This window comes from Pseudophryne corroboree, chromosome 2, assembly GCF_028390025.1.
Source record: "Pseudophryne corroboree isolate aPseCor3 chromosome 2, aPseCor3.hap2, whole genome shotgun sequence".
NCBI classification, from domain to species: domain Eukaryota; kingdom Metazoa; phylum Chordata; class Amphibia; order Anura; family Myobatrachidae; genus Pseudophryne; species Pseudophryne corroboree.
The window spans coordinates 856,675,528-856,689,610 of record NC_086445.1 but is presented as its reverse complement, the minus strand read 5'-3'; the positions used below and the strand labels follow the sequence as shown (position 1 = coordinate 856,689,610).

Genomic DNA, 14,083 nt, shown 5'->3' with positions numbered 1-14,083 from the left:
CCCCCCCCCCCCCCTCTTCTTTCTCCTCTCTTTCTCTCTCTCCTCCTTACACTATTTTTATCTCTCTCTTCTGCTCCCCTAAGGGACATTGCAGTGACAACAACAGGGGGGACCTTTTCAAATTTTTGCTATTGTGCCCACGAACTTCTAGTTACATCCCTGGCTGTACATGTACATGCTAAGCAATATGTACACCTTTAAAGGTTGAGTACCGTATCCGAAAATCCGATCTTTAAAATATTATGAAATCCAAAATTGTTTGAGCGCAACTGAGATATTGATACCTTTCCTTTCTGATGGTTCAATGGACGCAGGGCCTTTGAGAGCTCTGCCATTCCTGGGTACTTTTTTGGGGGGTATGTCCTAATAGTGGGAGGCATGGTCACACCACCTTAATTTCGAGAGGGTGGTAGTGGAGGGGGGGAAAGGCGGGGGGAGTGTGATCCATGTGTTGTATAAAATTACCTTCAGGCTATGTGTATAAGGTGTATATGAAACATAACGAGTTTTATGGTAAGAAATTACCCTTGTTAAAACTCTTTCTGCGAGGTACACTGGGCGCCACAAGGAATGGACAATGGGGTGTAGAGTAGGATCTTGATCCGTGGCACCAACAGGCTCAAAGCTTTGACCTTCTTCCCAGAATGCATAGCGCCGCCTCCTATATCACCCCGCCTCCCTGCACAGGATCTCAGTTTTTAGTTAACCAGTCCAATGCAGTAGCAGGAAAAGAGACGACAACGGTTAGTAGCCACAACACCGCATTCTCACGTCAGGAGATGTGTCAGCAGCTAATGCCATACCAACCCAAAGAAGCTAAGTGTGTCAGGGTGGGCGCCATGTGGAGTCCAGTGTACCCCGCAGAAAGAGTTTCAACAAAGGTAAGTTCTTACCATAAAACTCGTTTTCTGCTGCTGGGTACACTCGGCTCCACAAGAATGGACAATGGGGATGTCCTAAAGCAGTTCCTTATGGGAGGGGACGCACTGTAGCGGGCACAAAAACCTGGCATCCAAAGGACGCATCCTGGGAAGCGGCAGTATCAAAGGCATAGAACCTTATGAACGTGTTCACAGAGGACCACGTAGCCGCCTTGCACAATTGTTCAAGGGTCGCACCACGTTGGGCCGCCCAAGAAGGTCCAACAGACCGAGTAGAATGGGCCTTAATGTGATCAGCAGCAGAGAGACCAGCCTTCACATAAGCATGTGCAATCACCATTCTAATCCATCTGGCCAGAGTTTGCTTGTGAGCAGGCCAGCCCCGTTTGTGAAAAACAAACACAACAAAAAGAGAATCAGATTTCCTAATAGGAGCAGTTCTCTTCACATAGATACGGAGAGCCTGTACCACATCCAAAGACCGCTCTTTGGGAGACAGATCAGGAGAAACAAGTGCCGGAACTACAATCTCCTGATTAAGGTGGAACGAAGAAACCACCTTAGGTAGATAGCCGGGACGAGTCCTAAGAACTGCCCGGTCACGGTGAAATATCAGATATGGGGAACTACAGGACAAGGCAACCAAATCCGACACTCTTCTAGCTGAAGCAATAGCCAGCAGAAACACCACCTTAAGGGAAAGCCACTTAAGGTCAGCTGAACCAAGAGGTTAAAACGGAGACTCTTGTAACGCCTCCAAAACCACCGACAAGTCCCAAGCAGCCACAGGCGGGACATAGGGAGGTTGGATACGCAACACGCCCTGAGTAAAGGTATGCACATCAGGTAAGGTCGCAATTTTTCTCTGAAACCAAACCGACAAGGCAGATATTTGAACCTTGAGGGAGGCCAGATGCAGGCCTAAGTCCAGGCCCTGCTGAAGAAAAGCCAACAACTTGGCTATACTAAACTTGGAAGCGTCATAATCGTTGGATGCACACCAAACAAAGTAAGAATGCCAGACCCTATAGTAAATCCGAGCCGAAGCCGGTTTCCAGGCCCGCAACATAGTTTGAATGACCGCCTCAGAAAACCCTTTAGCCCTTAAGACCGAAGCTTCAAGAGCCATGCCGTCAAAGACAGCCGGGCTAGGTCCTGGTAGACACAGGGGCCCTGAACGAGGAGGTCTGGGCGTTGTGGAAGTAGAATTGGACGCTCTGACGATAGGCCTTGCAGGTCTGAGAACATGTGCCTTCTAGGCCACGCTGGAGCTATGAGAAGCAGAATTCCTTTTTCTCTGACGTCCTAAGTGGATGCTGGGACTCCGTAAGGACCATGGGGAATAGCGGCTCCGCAGGAGACTGGGCACAACTAAAGAAAACTTTAGGACTACCTGGTGTGCACTGGCACCTCCCACTATGACCCTCCTCCAGACCTCAGTTAGAATCTTGTGCCCGGCTGAGCTGGATGCACACTAGGGGCTCTCCTGAGCTCCTAGAAAAGAAAGTATATTTTAGGTTTTTTATTTTCAGTGAGATCTGCTGGCAACAGACTCACTGCTACGAGGGACTAAGGGGAGAAGAAGCGAACCTACCTGATTGCAGCTAGTTTGGGCTTCTTAGGCTACTGGACACCATTAGCTCCTGAGGGATCGAACACAGGACCCGACCTCGATCGTCCGGTCCCGGAGCCGCGCCGCCGTCCCCCTTACAGAGCCAGAAGCATGAAGATGGTCCTGAAAATCGGCGGCAGAAGACTTCGGTCTTCAACAAGGTAGCGCACAGCACTGCAGCTGTGCGCCATTGCTCCTCATGCACACCTCACACTCCGGTCACTGATGGGTGAAGGGCGCTGGGGGGGGGGGGGGGGCGCCCTGAGCAGCAATATTAACACCTTGGCTGGCAAATTAATCACAATATATAGTCCTAGAGGCTATATATGTGAAAAATACCCCTGCCAGAGATCCATAAAAAGCGGGAGAAAGTCCGCCGAAAAAGGGGCGGGGCTATCTCCCTCAGCACACTGGCGCCATTTTCTCTTCACAGTGCAGCTGGAAGACAGCTCCCCAGGCTCTCCCCTGTAGTTTTCAGGCTCAAAGGGTTAAAAAGAGAGGGGGGGCACTAAATTTAGGCGCAAAATTGTGTATTATAGCAGCTATAAGGGAAAAATCACTGTGGGAAGTGTGAATCCCTGTATTATATAGCGCTTTGGTGTGTGCTGGCATACTCTCTCTCTGTCTCCCCAAAGGACTTTGTGGGGTCCTGTCCTCAGTCAGAGCATTCCCTGTGTGTGTGCGGTGTGTCGGTACGGCTGTGTCGACATGTTTGATGAGGAAGGTTACGTGGAAGGCGGAGCAGATGCCGATAAATGTGATGTCGCCCCCTGTGGGGCCGACACCAGAGTGGATGGATAGGTGGAAGGTATTAACCGACAGTGTCAACTCCTTACATAAAAGGCTGGATGACGTAACAGCTATGGGACAGCCGGCTTCTCAGCCCGCGCCTGCCCAGGCGTCTCAAAGGTCATCAGGGGCTCAAAAAACGCCCGCTACCTCAGATGGCAGACACAGATGTCGACACGGAGTCTGACTCCAGTGTCGACGAGGTTGAGACATATACACAATCCACTAGGAACATCCGTTGCATGATCTCGGCAATGAAAAATGTGTTACACATTTCTGACATTAACCCAAGTACCACAAAAAAGGGGTTTTATGTTTTGGGAGAAAAAGCAGCCAGTGTTTTGTTCCCCCATCAGATGAGTGAATGAAGTGTGTGAAGAGGCGTGGGTTCCCCCGATAAGAAACTGGTAATTTCTAAAAAGTTACTGATGGCGTACCCTTTCCCGCCAGAGGATAGGTCACGTTGGGAGATATCCCCTAGGGTGGATAAGGCGCTCACACGTTTGTCAAAAAGCCTGCTGATAAAAAACAGGAGGCTATCCTGAAGTCTGTATATACACACTCAGGTACTATACTGAGACCTGCAATTGCCTCAGCATGGATAGTGCTGCTGCAGCGGGGTCTGTTACCCTGTCAGGACAGGGATACTATTTTGCTAACCATAGAGCATATTAAAGACGTAGTCTTATATATGAGGGATGCACAGAGGGATATTTGCCGGCTGGCATCCAGAATTAATGCAATGTCCATTCTGCCAGGAGGGTATTAGGGACCCGGCAGTGGACAGGTGATGCTGACTTTAAAAGGCACATCTGCCTTATAAGGGTGAGGAATTGTTGGGGATGGTCTCTGGGACCTCGTATCCACAGCAACAGCTGGGAAGAAATTTTTTTACCTCAGGTTTCCTCACAGCCTAAGAAAGCACTGTATTATCAGGTACAGCCCTTTCGGCTTCAGAAAAGCAAGCGGGTCAAAGGTGCTTCCTTTCTGCACAGAGTCAAGGGAAGAGGGAAAAAAGCTGCACCAGACAGCCAGTTCCCAGGATCAAAAATCTTCCCCCGCTTCCTCTGAGTCCACCGCATGACGCTGGGGCTCCACAGGTGGAGCCAGGTGCGGTGGGGGCGCGTTTCGGGAACTTCAGCGACCAGTGGGCTCGCTCACAGGTGGATCCCTGGGTTCTGCAAGTAGTATCACAGGGATACAAGCTGGAGTTCGAGGCGACTCCCCCTCGCTGTTACCGCAAATCAGCCTTGCCTGCTGCCCTCGGAGAAAGGGGAGGTAGTACTGGCGGCAATTCACAAGCTGTACTTCCAGCTGGTGATAATCAAGGTACCCCTCCTTCAACAAGGCCGGGGTTACTATTCCACAATGTTTGTGGTACCGAAACCAGACGGTTCGGTGAGACCCATTCTAAAATTGAAATCCTTGAACACTTATATACGAAGGTTCAAGTTCAAAATGGAATCGCTCAGGGCGGTTATTGCAAGCCTGGACGAAGGGGATTACATGGTATCACTGGACATCAAGGATGCTTACCTGCATGTCCCCATTTACCCTCCTTACCAGGAGTACCTCAGGATTGTGGTACAGGACTGTCATTACCAATTCCAGACGTTGCCGTTGGTCTGTCCCCGGCACCGAGGGTATTTACCAAGGTAATGGCCGAAATGATGATACTCCTTCAAAAAAAAAAAAAAAAAGGGAGTTATAATTATCCCTACTTGGATGATCTCCTTATAAAGGCGAGGTCCAGGGAGCAGTTGTTGGTGGAGTAGCACTATCTCGGGAAGTGCTACAACAGCACGGCTGGATTCTGAATATTCCAAAGTCGCAGCTGGTTCCTATGACGCGTCTACTGTTCCTGGGTATGGTTCTGGACACAGAACAGCAAACAGTGTTTCTCCCGGAGGAGAAGGCCAAAGAGTTGTCATCTCTAGTCAGAGACCTCCAAAAACAAATACAGGTGTCGGTGCATCAATGCACGTGAGTCCTGGGAAAGATGGTAGCTTCTTACGAAGAAATTCCATTCGGCAGGTTCCATGCAAGGATCTTCCAGTGGGATCTGTTGGACAAGTGGTCCGGGTCGCATCTTCAGATGCATCGGCTGATAACCCTGTCTCCAAGGGCCAGGGTGTCGCTGTTGTGGTGGCTGCAGAGTGCTCATCTTCTAGAGGGCCGCAGATTCGGCATACAGGACTGGGTCCTGGTGACCACGGATGCCAGCCTTCGAGGCTGGGGGGCAGTCACACAGGGAAGAAACTTCCAAGGACTATGGTCGAGTCAGGAGACTTCCCTACACATAAATATTCTGGAACTAAGGGCCATTTACAATGCCCTAAGTTAGGCTAGACCCCTGCTTCAACACCAGCCGGTGCTGATCCAGTCAGACAACATCACGGCGGTCGCCCATGTATACCAAAAGGGCGGCACAAGAAGCAGGATGGCGATGGCAGAAGCCACAAGGATTTTCCGATGGGCGGAAAATCATGTGTTAGCACTGTCAGCAGTGTTCATTTCCGGAGTGGACAACTGGGAAGCAGACTTTCTCAGCTGGCACGACTTCCACCCGGGAGAGTGGGGATTTCATCCAGAAGTCTTCCAAATGATTGTACACCATTGGGAAAGGCCACAGGTGGACATGATGGCGTCCCGCCTCAACAAAAAGCTAAAAAGATATTGCGCCAGGTCAAGGGACCCTCAGGCGATAGCTGTGGACGCTCTGGTGACACCGTGGGTGTACCAGTCGGTTTATGTGTTCCCTCCTCTTCCTCTCATACCCAAGGTACTGAGGATAATAAGAAAAAGAGGAGTAAGAACTATACTCATTGTTCCGGATTGGCAAAGAAGAGCTTGGTACCCGGAACTTCAAGAACTGATCTCAGAGGACCCATGGCCTCTGCCGCTCAGACAGGACCTCCTGCAGCAGGGGCCCTGTCTGTTCCAAGACTTACCGCGGCTGCGTTTGACGGCATGGCGGTTGAACGCCGGATCCTGAAGGAAAAGGGCATTCCGGAGGAAGTCATCCCTACGCTGATTAAAGCTAGGAAAGAAGTGACCGCAAACCATTATCACCGCATATGGCGAAAATATGTTGCGTGGTGTGAGGCCAGGAAGGCCCCAACGGAAGAATTTCAGCTGGGCCGTTTTCTGCACTTCCTACAGTCAGGGGTGACTATGGGCCTAAAATTGGGTTCCATTAAGATCCAGATTTCGGCTCTGTCGATTTTCTTCCAGAAAGAACTGGCTTTATTGCCTGAAGTTCAGACATTTGTTAAGGGAGTGCTGCATATTCAGCCCCCTTTTGTGCCTCCAGTGGCACCTTGGGATCTCAACGTGGTGTTGGATTTCCTAAAGTCGCATTGGTTTGAGCCACTTAAAACCGTGGATTGGAAATATCTCACGTGGAAAGTGGTCATGCTGTTGGCCTTGGCTTCGGCCAGGCGTGTGTCAGAATTGGCGGCTTTGTCATGTAAAAGCCCTTATCTGATTTTCCATATGGATAGGGCAGAATTGAAGACTCGTCCCCAGTTTCTCCCTACGGTGGTATCAGCTTTTCATTTGAACCAACCTATTGTAGTGCCTGCAATAGTCGGGGCCCTGAAAATTTATGTTTCCAGGACAGCTAGTGTCAGGAAAACTGACTCGCTATTAATCCTGTAGGCACCCAACAAGCTGGGTGCTCCTGCTTCAAAGCAGACTATTGCTCGCTGGATCTGTGGTACGATTCAGCTTGCACATTCTGCGGCTGGACTGCTGCATCCTAGATCAGTGAAAGCCCATTCCACGAGGAAGGTGGGCTCTTCTTGGGCGGCTGCCCGAGGGGTCTCGGCTCTACAACTTTGCCGAGCAGCTACTTGGTCGGGGTCAAACACATTTGCTAAATTCTACAAGTTTGACACCCTGGCTGAGGAGGACCTAGAGTTTGCCCATTCGGTGCTGCAGAGTCATCCGCACTCTCCCGCCCGTTTGGGAGCTTTGGTATAATCCCCATGGTCCTTACGGAGTCCCAGCATCCACTTAGGACGTCAGAGAAAATAAGATTTTACTCACCGGTAAATCTATTTCTCGTAGACCGTAGTGGATGCTGGGCGCCCATCCCAAGTGCGGATTGTCTGCAATACTTGTATATAGTTATTGTTTAACTAAAGGGTTATTGTTGAGCCATCTGTTGAGAGGCTCAGTTATATTTCATACTGTTAACTGGGTATAGTATCACGAGTTATACGGTGTGATTGGTGTGGCTGGTATGAGTCTTACCCGGGATTCAAAATCCTTCCTTATTGTGTCAGCTCTTCCAGGCACAGTATCCTAACTGAGGTCTGGAGGAGGGTCATAGTGGGAGGAGCCAGTGCACACCAGGTAGTCCTAAAGCTTTCTTTAGTTGTGCCCAGTCTCCTGCGGAGCTGCTATTCCCCATGGTCCTTACGGAGTCCCAGCATCCACTACGGACTACGAGAAATAGATTTACCGGTGAGTAAAATCTTATTTTCTTGCTTCAACTTCCGAATTACCCTGGGCAGGAGTGACACCGGAGGGAACACGTACGGCAGCCGAAACCTCCACGGTACCGCCAGCGCATCCACGAATGCTGCTTGAGGATCCCTTGTCCTTGCTCCGAAGACCGGAACCTTGTGATTGTGTAGAGACGACATCAGATCTACGTCTGGAAGGCCCCATCTTTCCACTAGGAGTTGAAACACTTCTGGATGGAGACACCACTCGCCGGCATGCACGTCCTGACGACTGAGAAAGTCCGCTTCCCAATTCAGGACTCCCGGAATGAATATTGCCGATATGGCCGGTAGATGGCGTTCTGCCCACTGTAGAATCCGTGAGACTTCCTTCATTGCTAGGCGGCTTTGAGTGCCGCCTTGATGATTTATGTAAGCCACTGTGGTGGCGTTGTCCGACTGTACTTGAACAGGATGGTTCTGAATTAAATGCTGGGCTAGGTTCAAGGCATTGAAGACCGCCCGCAACTCCAGAATATTGATCGAGAGGAGGGACTCCTCCTTGGTCCACCGCCCCTGAAGGGACTGTTGCTCCAGCACCGCGCCCCAACCTCTTAGACTGGCATCTGTTGTCAACAGGACCCAGTCGGATATCCAGAACGGACGGCCCCTGCACAGTTGTTGGTCCCAGAGCCACCAGAGAAGCGACAGACGGACCTCCGAAGTCAATGAGATCATTTGAGACCTGATCCGGTGAGACAGGCCGTCCCATTTGGCTAGAATCAGCCTCTGGAGAGGGCAGGAGTGAAATTGAGCGTACTCCACCATGTCGAATGCTGACACCATGAGGCCCAGCACCTGCATCGCCGAATGTATCGACACTTGAGGACGAGATAGGAAGCAACGAATCCTGTCCTGAAGTTTCAGGACTTTCTCCTGAGACAGGAACAACCGCTGGTTGTAAGTGTCCAATAGTGCTCCCAGATGCACCATGCTCTGAGCAGGGATCAGGGATGACTTGTTCCAGTTGATGAGCCACTCGTGGGCTTGCAGAAACCGGACCGTCACATCTAGATGATGCAGGAGAATTTCTGGGGAATTTGCCAGGATTAACAAGTTGTCCAAATACGGCAGTATCCTGACCCCTTGATGGCGGAGTACCATCGTCATCACCGCCATGACTTTTGTAAAGACTCGCGGAGACATTGTTAAACCAAAAGGTAACGCCCAAAACTGGTAATGGCAGTTGCCAATCGCAAATCTCAGGTATTGCTGATGAGACACTGCTATAGGAATATGCAGGTAAGCATCCTGTATATCCAGGGAGACCATGAAGTCCCCAGGTTCCAAGGCCAGAACTATAGAGCGAAGGGTTTCCATCCGGAACTTGGAAACCTTCACAAACCTGTTCAATGCCTTGAGGTTAAGAATGGTCCAGGAGGACCCATTCGGTTTCGGGACTAGAAACAGGGGAGAATAGTACCCCCGACTGCTCTGCACAAGAGGCACCTGTACTATGACTCCTGTATCCAGGAGGGTCTGTACCACCGAATGTAAAGTGTTTGCCTTTGTCTTGTCCAATGGGACATCTGTCTGGCAAAATCGACGAGGGGGTCGGTTTTTTTAAAGGCTATGAAAGGCTATGGCGTAACCTCGAGTGACGACTTCCCGTACCCAGGCATCTGAAGTGGTCTTCAACCATTCCTGGGTATACCCTAGAAGCCGGCCCCCCACCCTGGGATCCCCCAGAGGGAGGCCCGCCCCGTCATGCGGTAGGCTTATCTGTCTTGGAAGTTGGCTGACGGGCCACCCAGGCTCTTTTGGGCTTAGGCTTACCAGGTTTGGAAGTGCGGGCCTGCTTGTTGTACGCCTGACCTTTTGCTTTACCTGAAGGACGAAAGGGGCAAAAGGAAGTACCTTTAGCCTTCGACACAGAAGGAGCTGTACTTGGCAGACAGGCAGTTTTGGCAGTAGCCAAGTCAGCCACAATCTTATTTATATCCTCCCCAAACAGAATATCTCCCTTAAAAGGGAGTACCTCCAGGGTTTTTCTAGAGTCCAGATCCACAGACCAGGATCTCAGCCTCAATATCCGGCGAGCCAGGACTGACGTAGTAGAGGCCTTGGCTGCCAGGATACCGGCATCAGAAGCCGCCTCTTTAATACAATGAGAAGCTGTGACAATGTAAGATAAGCATTGTCTAGCATGGTCAGAGGAGATTTCAGCATCTAACTCCAAGGCCCATGCTTCAATGGCCTCTGCAGCCCAAGTAGCTGCAATAGTGGGCCTTTGTGCAGCACCCGTGAGGGTGTAAATCGCTTTCAGACAACCCTCCACACGTTTATCCGTAGGCTCTTTTAGAGACGTGACGGTGGTGACCGGTAGAGCTGATCCTAGCCACATGTGAGTCCACTGGAGGAGGCGTTTCCCAATTCTTATACAGCTCCGGCGCGAGGGGATAGCGAGCCAGCATCTTCTTTTGATGCACAAACTTCGTACCTGGGTTTTCCCAGGGTTCCTGATGTATATCAATTCGGTGGTCAGAGTGAGGTAAAACTTGTTTAATCACCTTCTGACGCTTGAACCTATCTGGTTTCTTAGGAGGAACGGATGGCTCGGGATCATCCGTAATCTGTAAAATTAACTAAATAGCCTCCAAAAGATCAGGAACATCCACATGTGAACCACCCTCCCCATCAGCCGTATCTGAGTCAGAACCTGTGGGGTCAGTGTAAGTGCCGTCTTCATCCGACGAGGTGTCAGTGACAGCAGTGGATTGTGAGGAGACAAGTGCTCGCTTAGAGGACCCCTTGGATAGAGGCGAGCGACGGTCAGACTTTTTAGTAGTCAGGGACTGGTTCAACTTCTTTATTTGAGCAGATAAATCGTCCGCCCACGGCGGGTTTAGCTGCAGGGACCACAAACGGTTGCACCGGCATTGGGGGTCCCATAGGGGGTGTTAGTTTATGAACTAGCATATGCAGAAGCATGGAAAAAGCGGCCCACGGCGGGTCATTATTTGCGCCCCATTGCCACCGTCCCAGTGGGGGGCAAGGAGCCCCCAGAACCAGAGCCCAAAGCTGCTATATTCTCCTCATAGGTATCTGCGGCTTCAGCAACACCGGCAGTGTGTTCAGCCCCAGAACCGTTACCCTCAGAAGCAGACATGATATAACTTGCAGTATCAGGTAACACAGTACAATTTGTCAGCAGCACAATACTTCTAGCCCAAACCCCTGCACAGTGTAGTCATCACCAGCAGAGATAAAGGAGAGATATGGTGACTAAATCACAGAGAAAAATACATAATACAGTATATCTTTGTGAAAATCCTATATTAGATAAAACCTGACGCACCAAGCCCCCTCAGGTTATAGAATATAGGGATAGCAGGTTTTGTGAAAGACACGAAATGGACACCACTCAGCTATCAAATGCACACACAAATAGTCACAGTCTGTACAATGCAGAGGTTATTACTAACAATAATACTGCACTGGACTAGCTTACACAGCTATATAACAATAGATATAACAGTACACAGTAAGAACTGGATGTATATCACAGGGTAATTGTACTAGGAAACCCTGACTAAGTGCACTCTTTCTTAACTAACACTGACTAAAAAAGGCAGGTAGAATACTTAAGTGTCTTGTAAAGTCACAGCACTGACAACCAGGCGGCTTTACATAGGAGGATTTACCCAAGCATTCCCAGGAACAGTGAGTTGAGGGATAATGGCACCACAGTCACTGCCAGGGAGTGAGGGAGAGACAGATATGCAGCTCCATGGCGGGAACATTTGCAGAAAATGGCGCCCTGGGGCTGGGGGAGGGGCTTCAGGTCCTTGCTCTATCCCCCCGCTGGCAAAACCACCGGGTACTGCGGGCTCTAATAAACTGGTTTATAGAGAAAACCTGACCTGTCCCATGCCCTGGTGATCTAGTGGGATCGCCTGTACTGCCAGTGTCCTCCATCAGCGCACGCGGCCCGCCTCCCACTGACCACGCCGGATTGCGATAAAGACCGGGTCCCGCAAGCGGGACCCACTTACTACCTCCCGAAGCGCAGCCACGCGATCCCGGAGAGCCCCCATCGTGTGTGCCTGACAAGAAGAAAACCGGAGCCTCCTGCTGTAGTTATCCGGCAACCAGGGCTCGGGAGTGTACAGCGCCGCTGGGGAGAGCCGGAGCTGCAGCCGTGAATGTCCACTGACATATAACACTGCTGCTGCCCTTGAAGTCTTCACTTTTTTCCTCAGAAAAAAAGCTCTTCTTAGGGCTGCCTGGAGCAGCCCCTCTGTTAAGTGCCTGCTACTGCAGCACCAACTACAAAACTGAGATCCTGTGCAGGGAGGCGGGGTGATAGAGGAGGCGGCGCTATGCATTCTGGGAAGAGGGTCAAAGCTTTGAGCCTGTTGGTGCCTCGGATCAAGATCCTACTCTACACCCCATTGTCCATTCCTTGTGGAGCCCAGTGTACCCCGCAGCAGAAAAATGCATTTCGTGTTTAGACTTGGGTCCCACCCCCAAGATATCTCATTATAGTATGCAAATATTTCAAAATATAGAAAAGCTTGAAATTCCGCAAAACTTCTGGTTCTAAGTATTTTTGATTTGGGAGACTCACCCTGTATATTATATATGGGTTGACACATACAGATGAGTCCTAGCTCATCTTACCCGCTAATCACAGCAAGTGTGGGTCGTTTGCCATGATTAGAGTGCCTGTGGATGCGCGCGTACACTGAGCACACACCTGCAATCTATAGTATTACATGGGTGCATGTGCTCCGGCAAACGGGTCGCACATGGGGGTAGCAAGTTGCAATCGCAATGTGGCCGCACATGCGACCCGCTCATGGAAAATATGAGATGGGACACATCTGTATATTTGAGAATAATAATCATAAATACTTTAACTAATTCTCCAATTAATGTTTTAGCAAAAACATGGAAGACATTGGTACCGCAGATCAGGGAATTCAGCATCAAAGGGAAAAGAGTCAAAGAAACCGGAGAGGACGGTGTGCAGCTACAGGCTATATCAGAGAGCGTAACGGAACAGGAGACCAATGAAGATGAGAAAGCGAAGGCGGTGTAACTCATATAAACTAGTTTTTTTGTTGTGTGTTACATTATTCTATACAATAGGAAGCATTCATACATATTGTTTCATTGTATTCAGTCAGTGTGCAGGAAAAGCATTGTTAGAGAACTGGCAACATACTCAGATATTCAGTGTTTTGTGATTATTATATGCCGTCAAGTCAATGCCGACTTATGGTGACCCTGTGGATAGCTACCCTGAAGAAATTTCGATCTTCAGTCAAGCGGTTTAGTGTTGATAGTGTGATTTTTATACAGTAGTTGTTGTGATGCTATCAAGCCATCTCATAGCTTGTCATCCCCAGGGTTCAAAACTGAATGAAAATATTGGCAGATTTTCATCAAATGTTCTTATGTGGGTAAGACACACTTCTTGTATATGGAGAACTACACATAGCAGAATAGCGATATTATACAATATCTGCTGAATTTTATTACAAATAAAATAACTATAGCTGCATTAGTCCTATTGTAATACTGAAATAATTAAAATGGGATTCTGTCACGTTTTTAATTCATATGAATATGACTTATTCAGGTAACCTGAATTTGTACATGTCATTTAAATGTTTATCATAGATACTTCATTTACTGCCATTTTGCCATGGAAATCCAAAGGAGAAACAGTCACATAGGCACAAATTAAATACCCTGCGATTCCACTGAGCTAGCCACTAGATTTAATGTTGCAATTAATTGTACGTTAGTCAAAGGCCATTACATTTCAGCCATAGGGGCAAATGTACTAAGCCTTAGAGACTGATAAAGTGGAGAGAGATGAACTACCAACCAATCAGCTCCGGTCATTTTTCAAACACAGGGATCTATTTATTAAGCCTTGGATGGAGATAAAGTAGACGGGAGATAAAGTACCAGCCAATCAGCTCCTAACTACCATGTCACATGCTGGGTTTGAAAAATGACAGTTAGGAGGTGATTGGCTGGTGCTTTATCTCCCGTCTACTTTATCTCCATCTAAGGCTTAGTAAATAGACCCCATAGCCTGGAACATGACAGGAGCTGTTTGGCTGGTACTGTTTCCCTCTCCACGTAATCAATCTTCAAGGCTTAGTACATCTGCCCCATAGTGAGAACGGAACAGAGTGCAATTTGCTGAAAGTGATGGTATTTATAAGTGCCAGATGTCAAACTTGCTGGAAAATCGGTATAATTCTCAGTACAAATCATCAGATGTAACAAGCTACAACTTTATCTTGCAAACACAGTAAAAAAAATAAAAA

General features: G+C 49.1%; 1 protein-coding gene across 1 annotated transcript in view; it reads left to right on the top strand.

The window, feature by feature from the left end:
* TRPV1 (transient receptor potential cation channel subfamily V member 1) overlaps nt 1-13,638 on the top strand; it is a 215,442-nt gene extending 201,804 nt beyond the window's left edge. Inside the window, exon 15 of the mRNA XM_063955821.1 lies at nt 12,680-13,638. Coding sequence (XP_063811891.1) covers nt 12,680-12,837 — 158 coding nt within the window. The 3' untranslated portion in view covers nt 12,838-13,638. The remainder of the gene's footprint in view (nt 1-12,679) is intronic.
* Nucleotides 13,639-14,083: the final 445 nt, after the last annotated feature.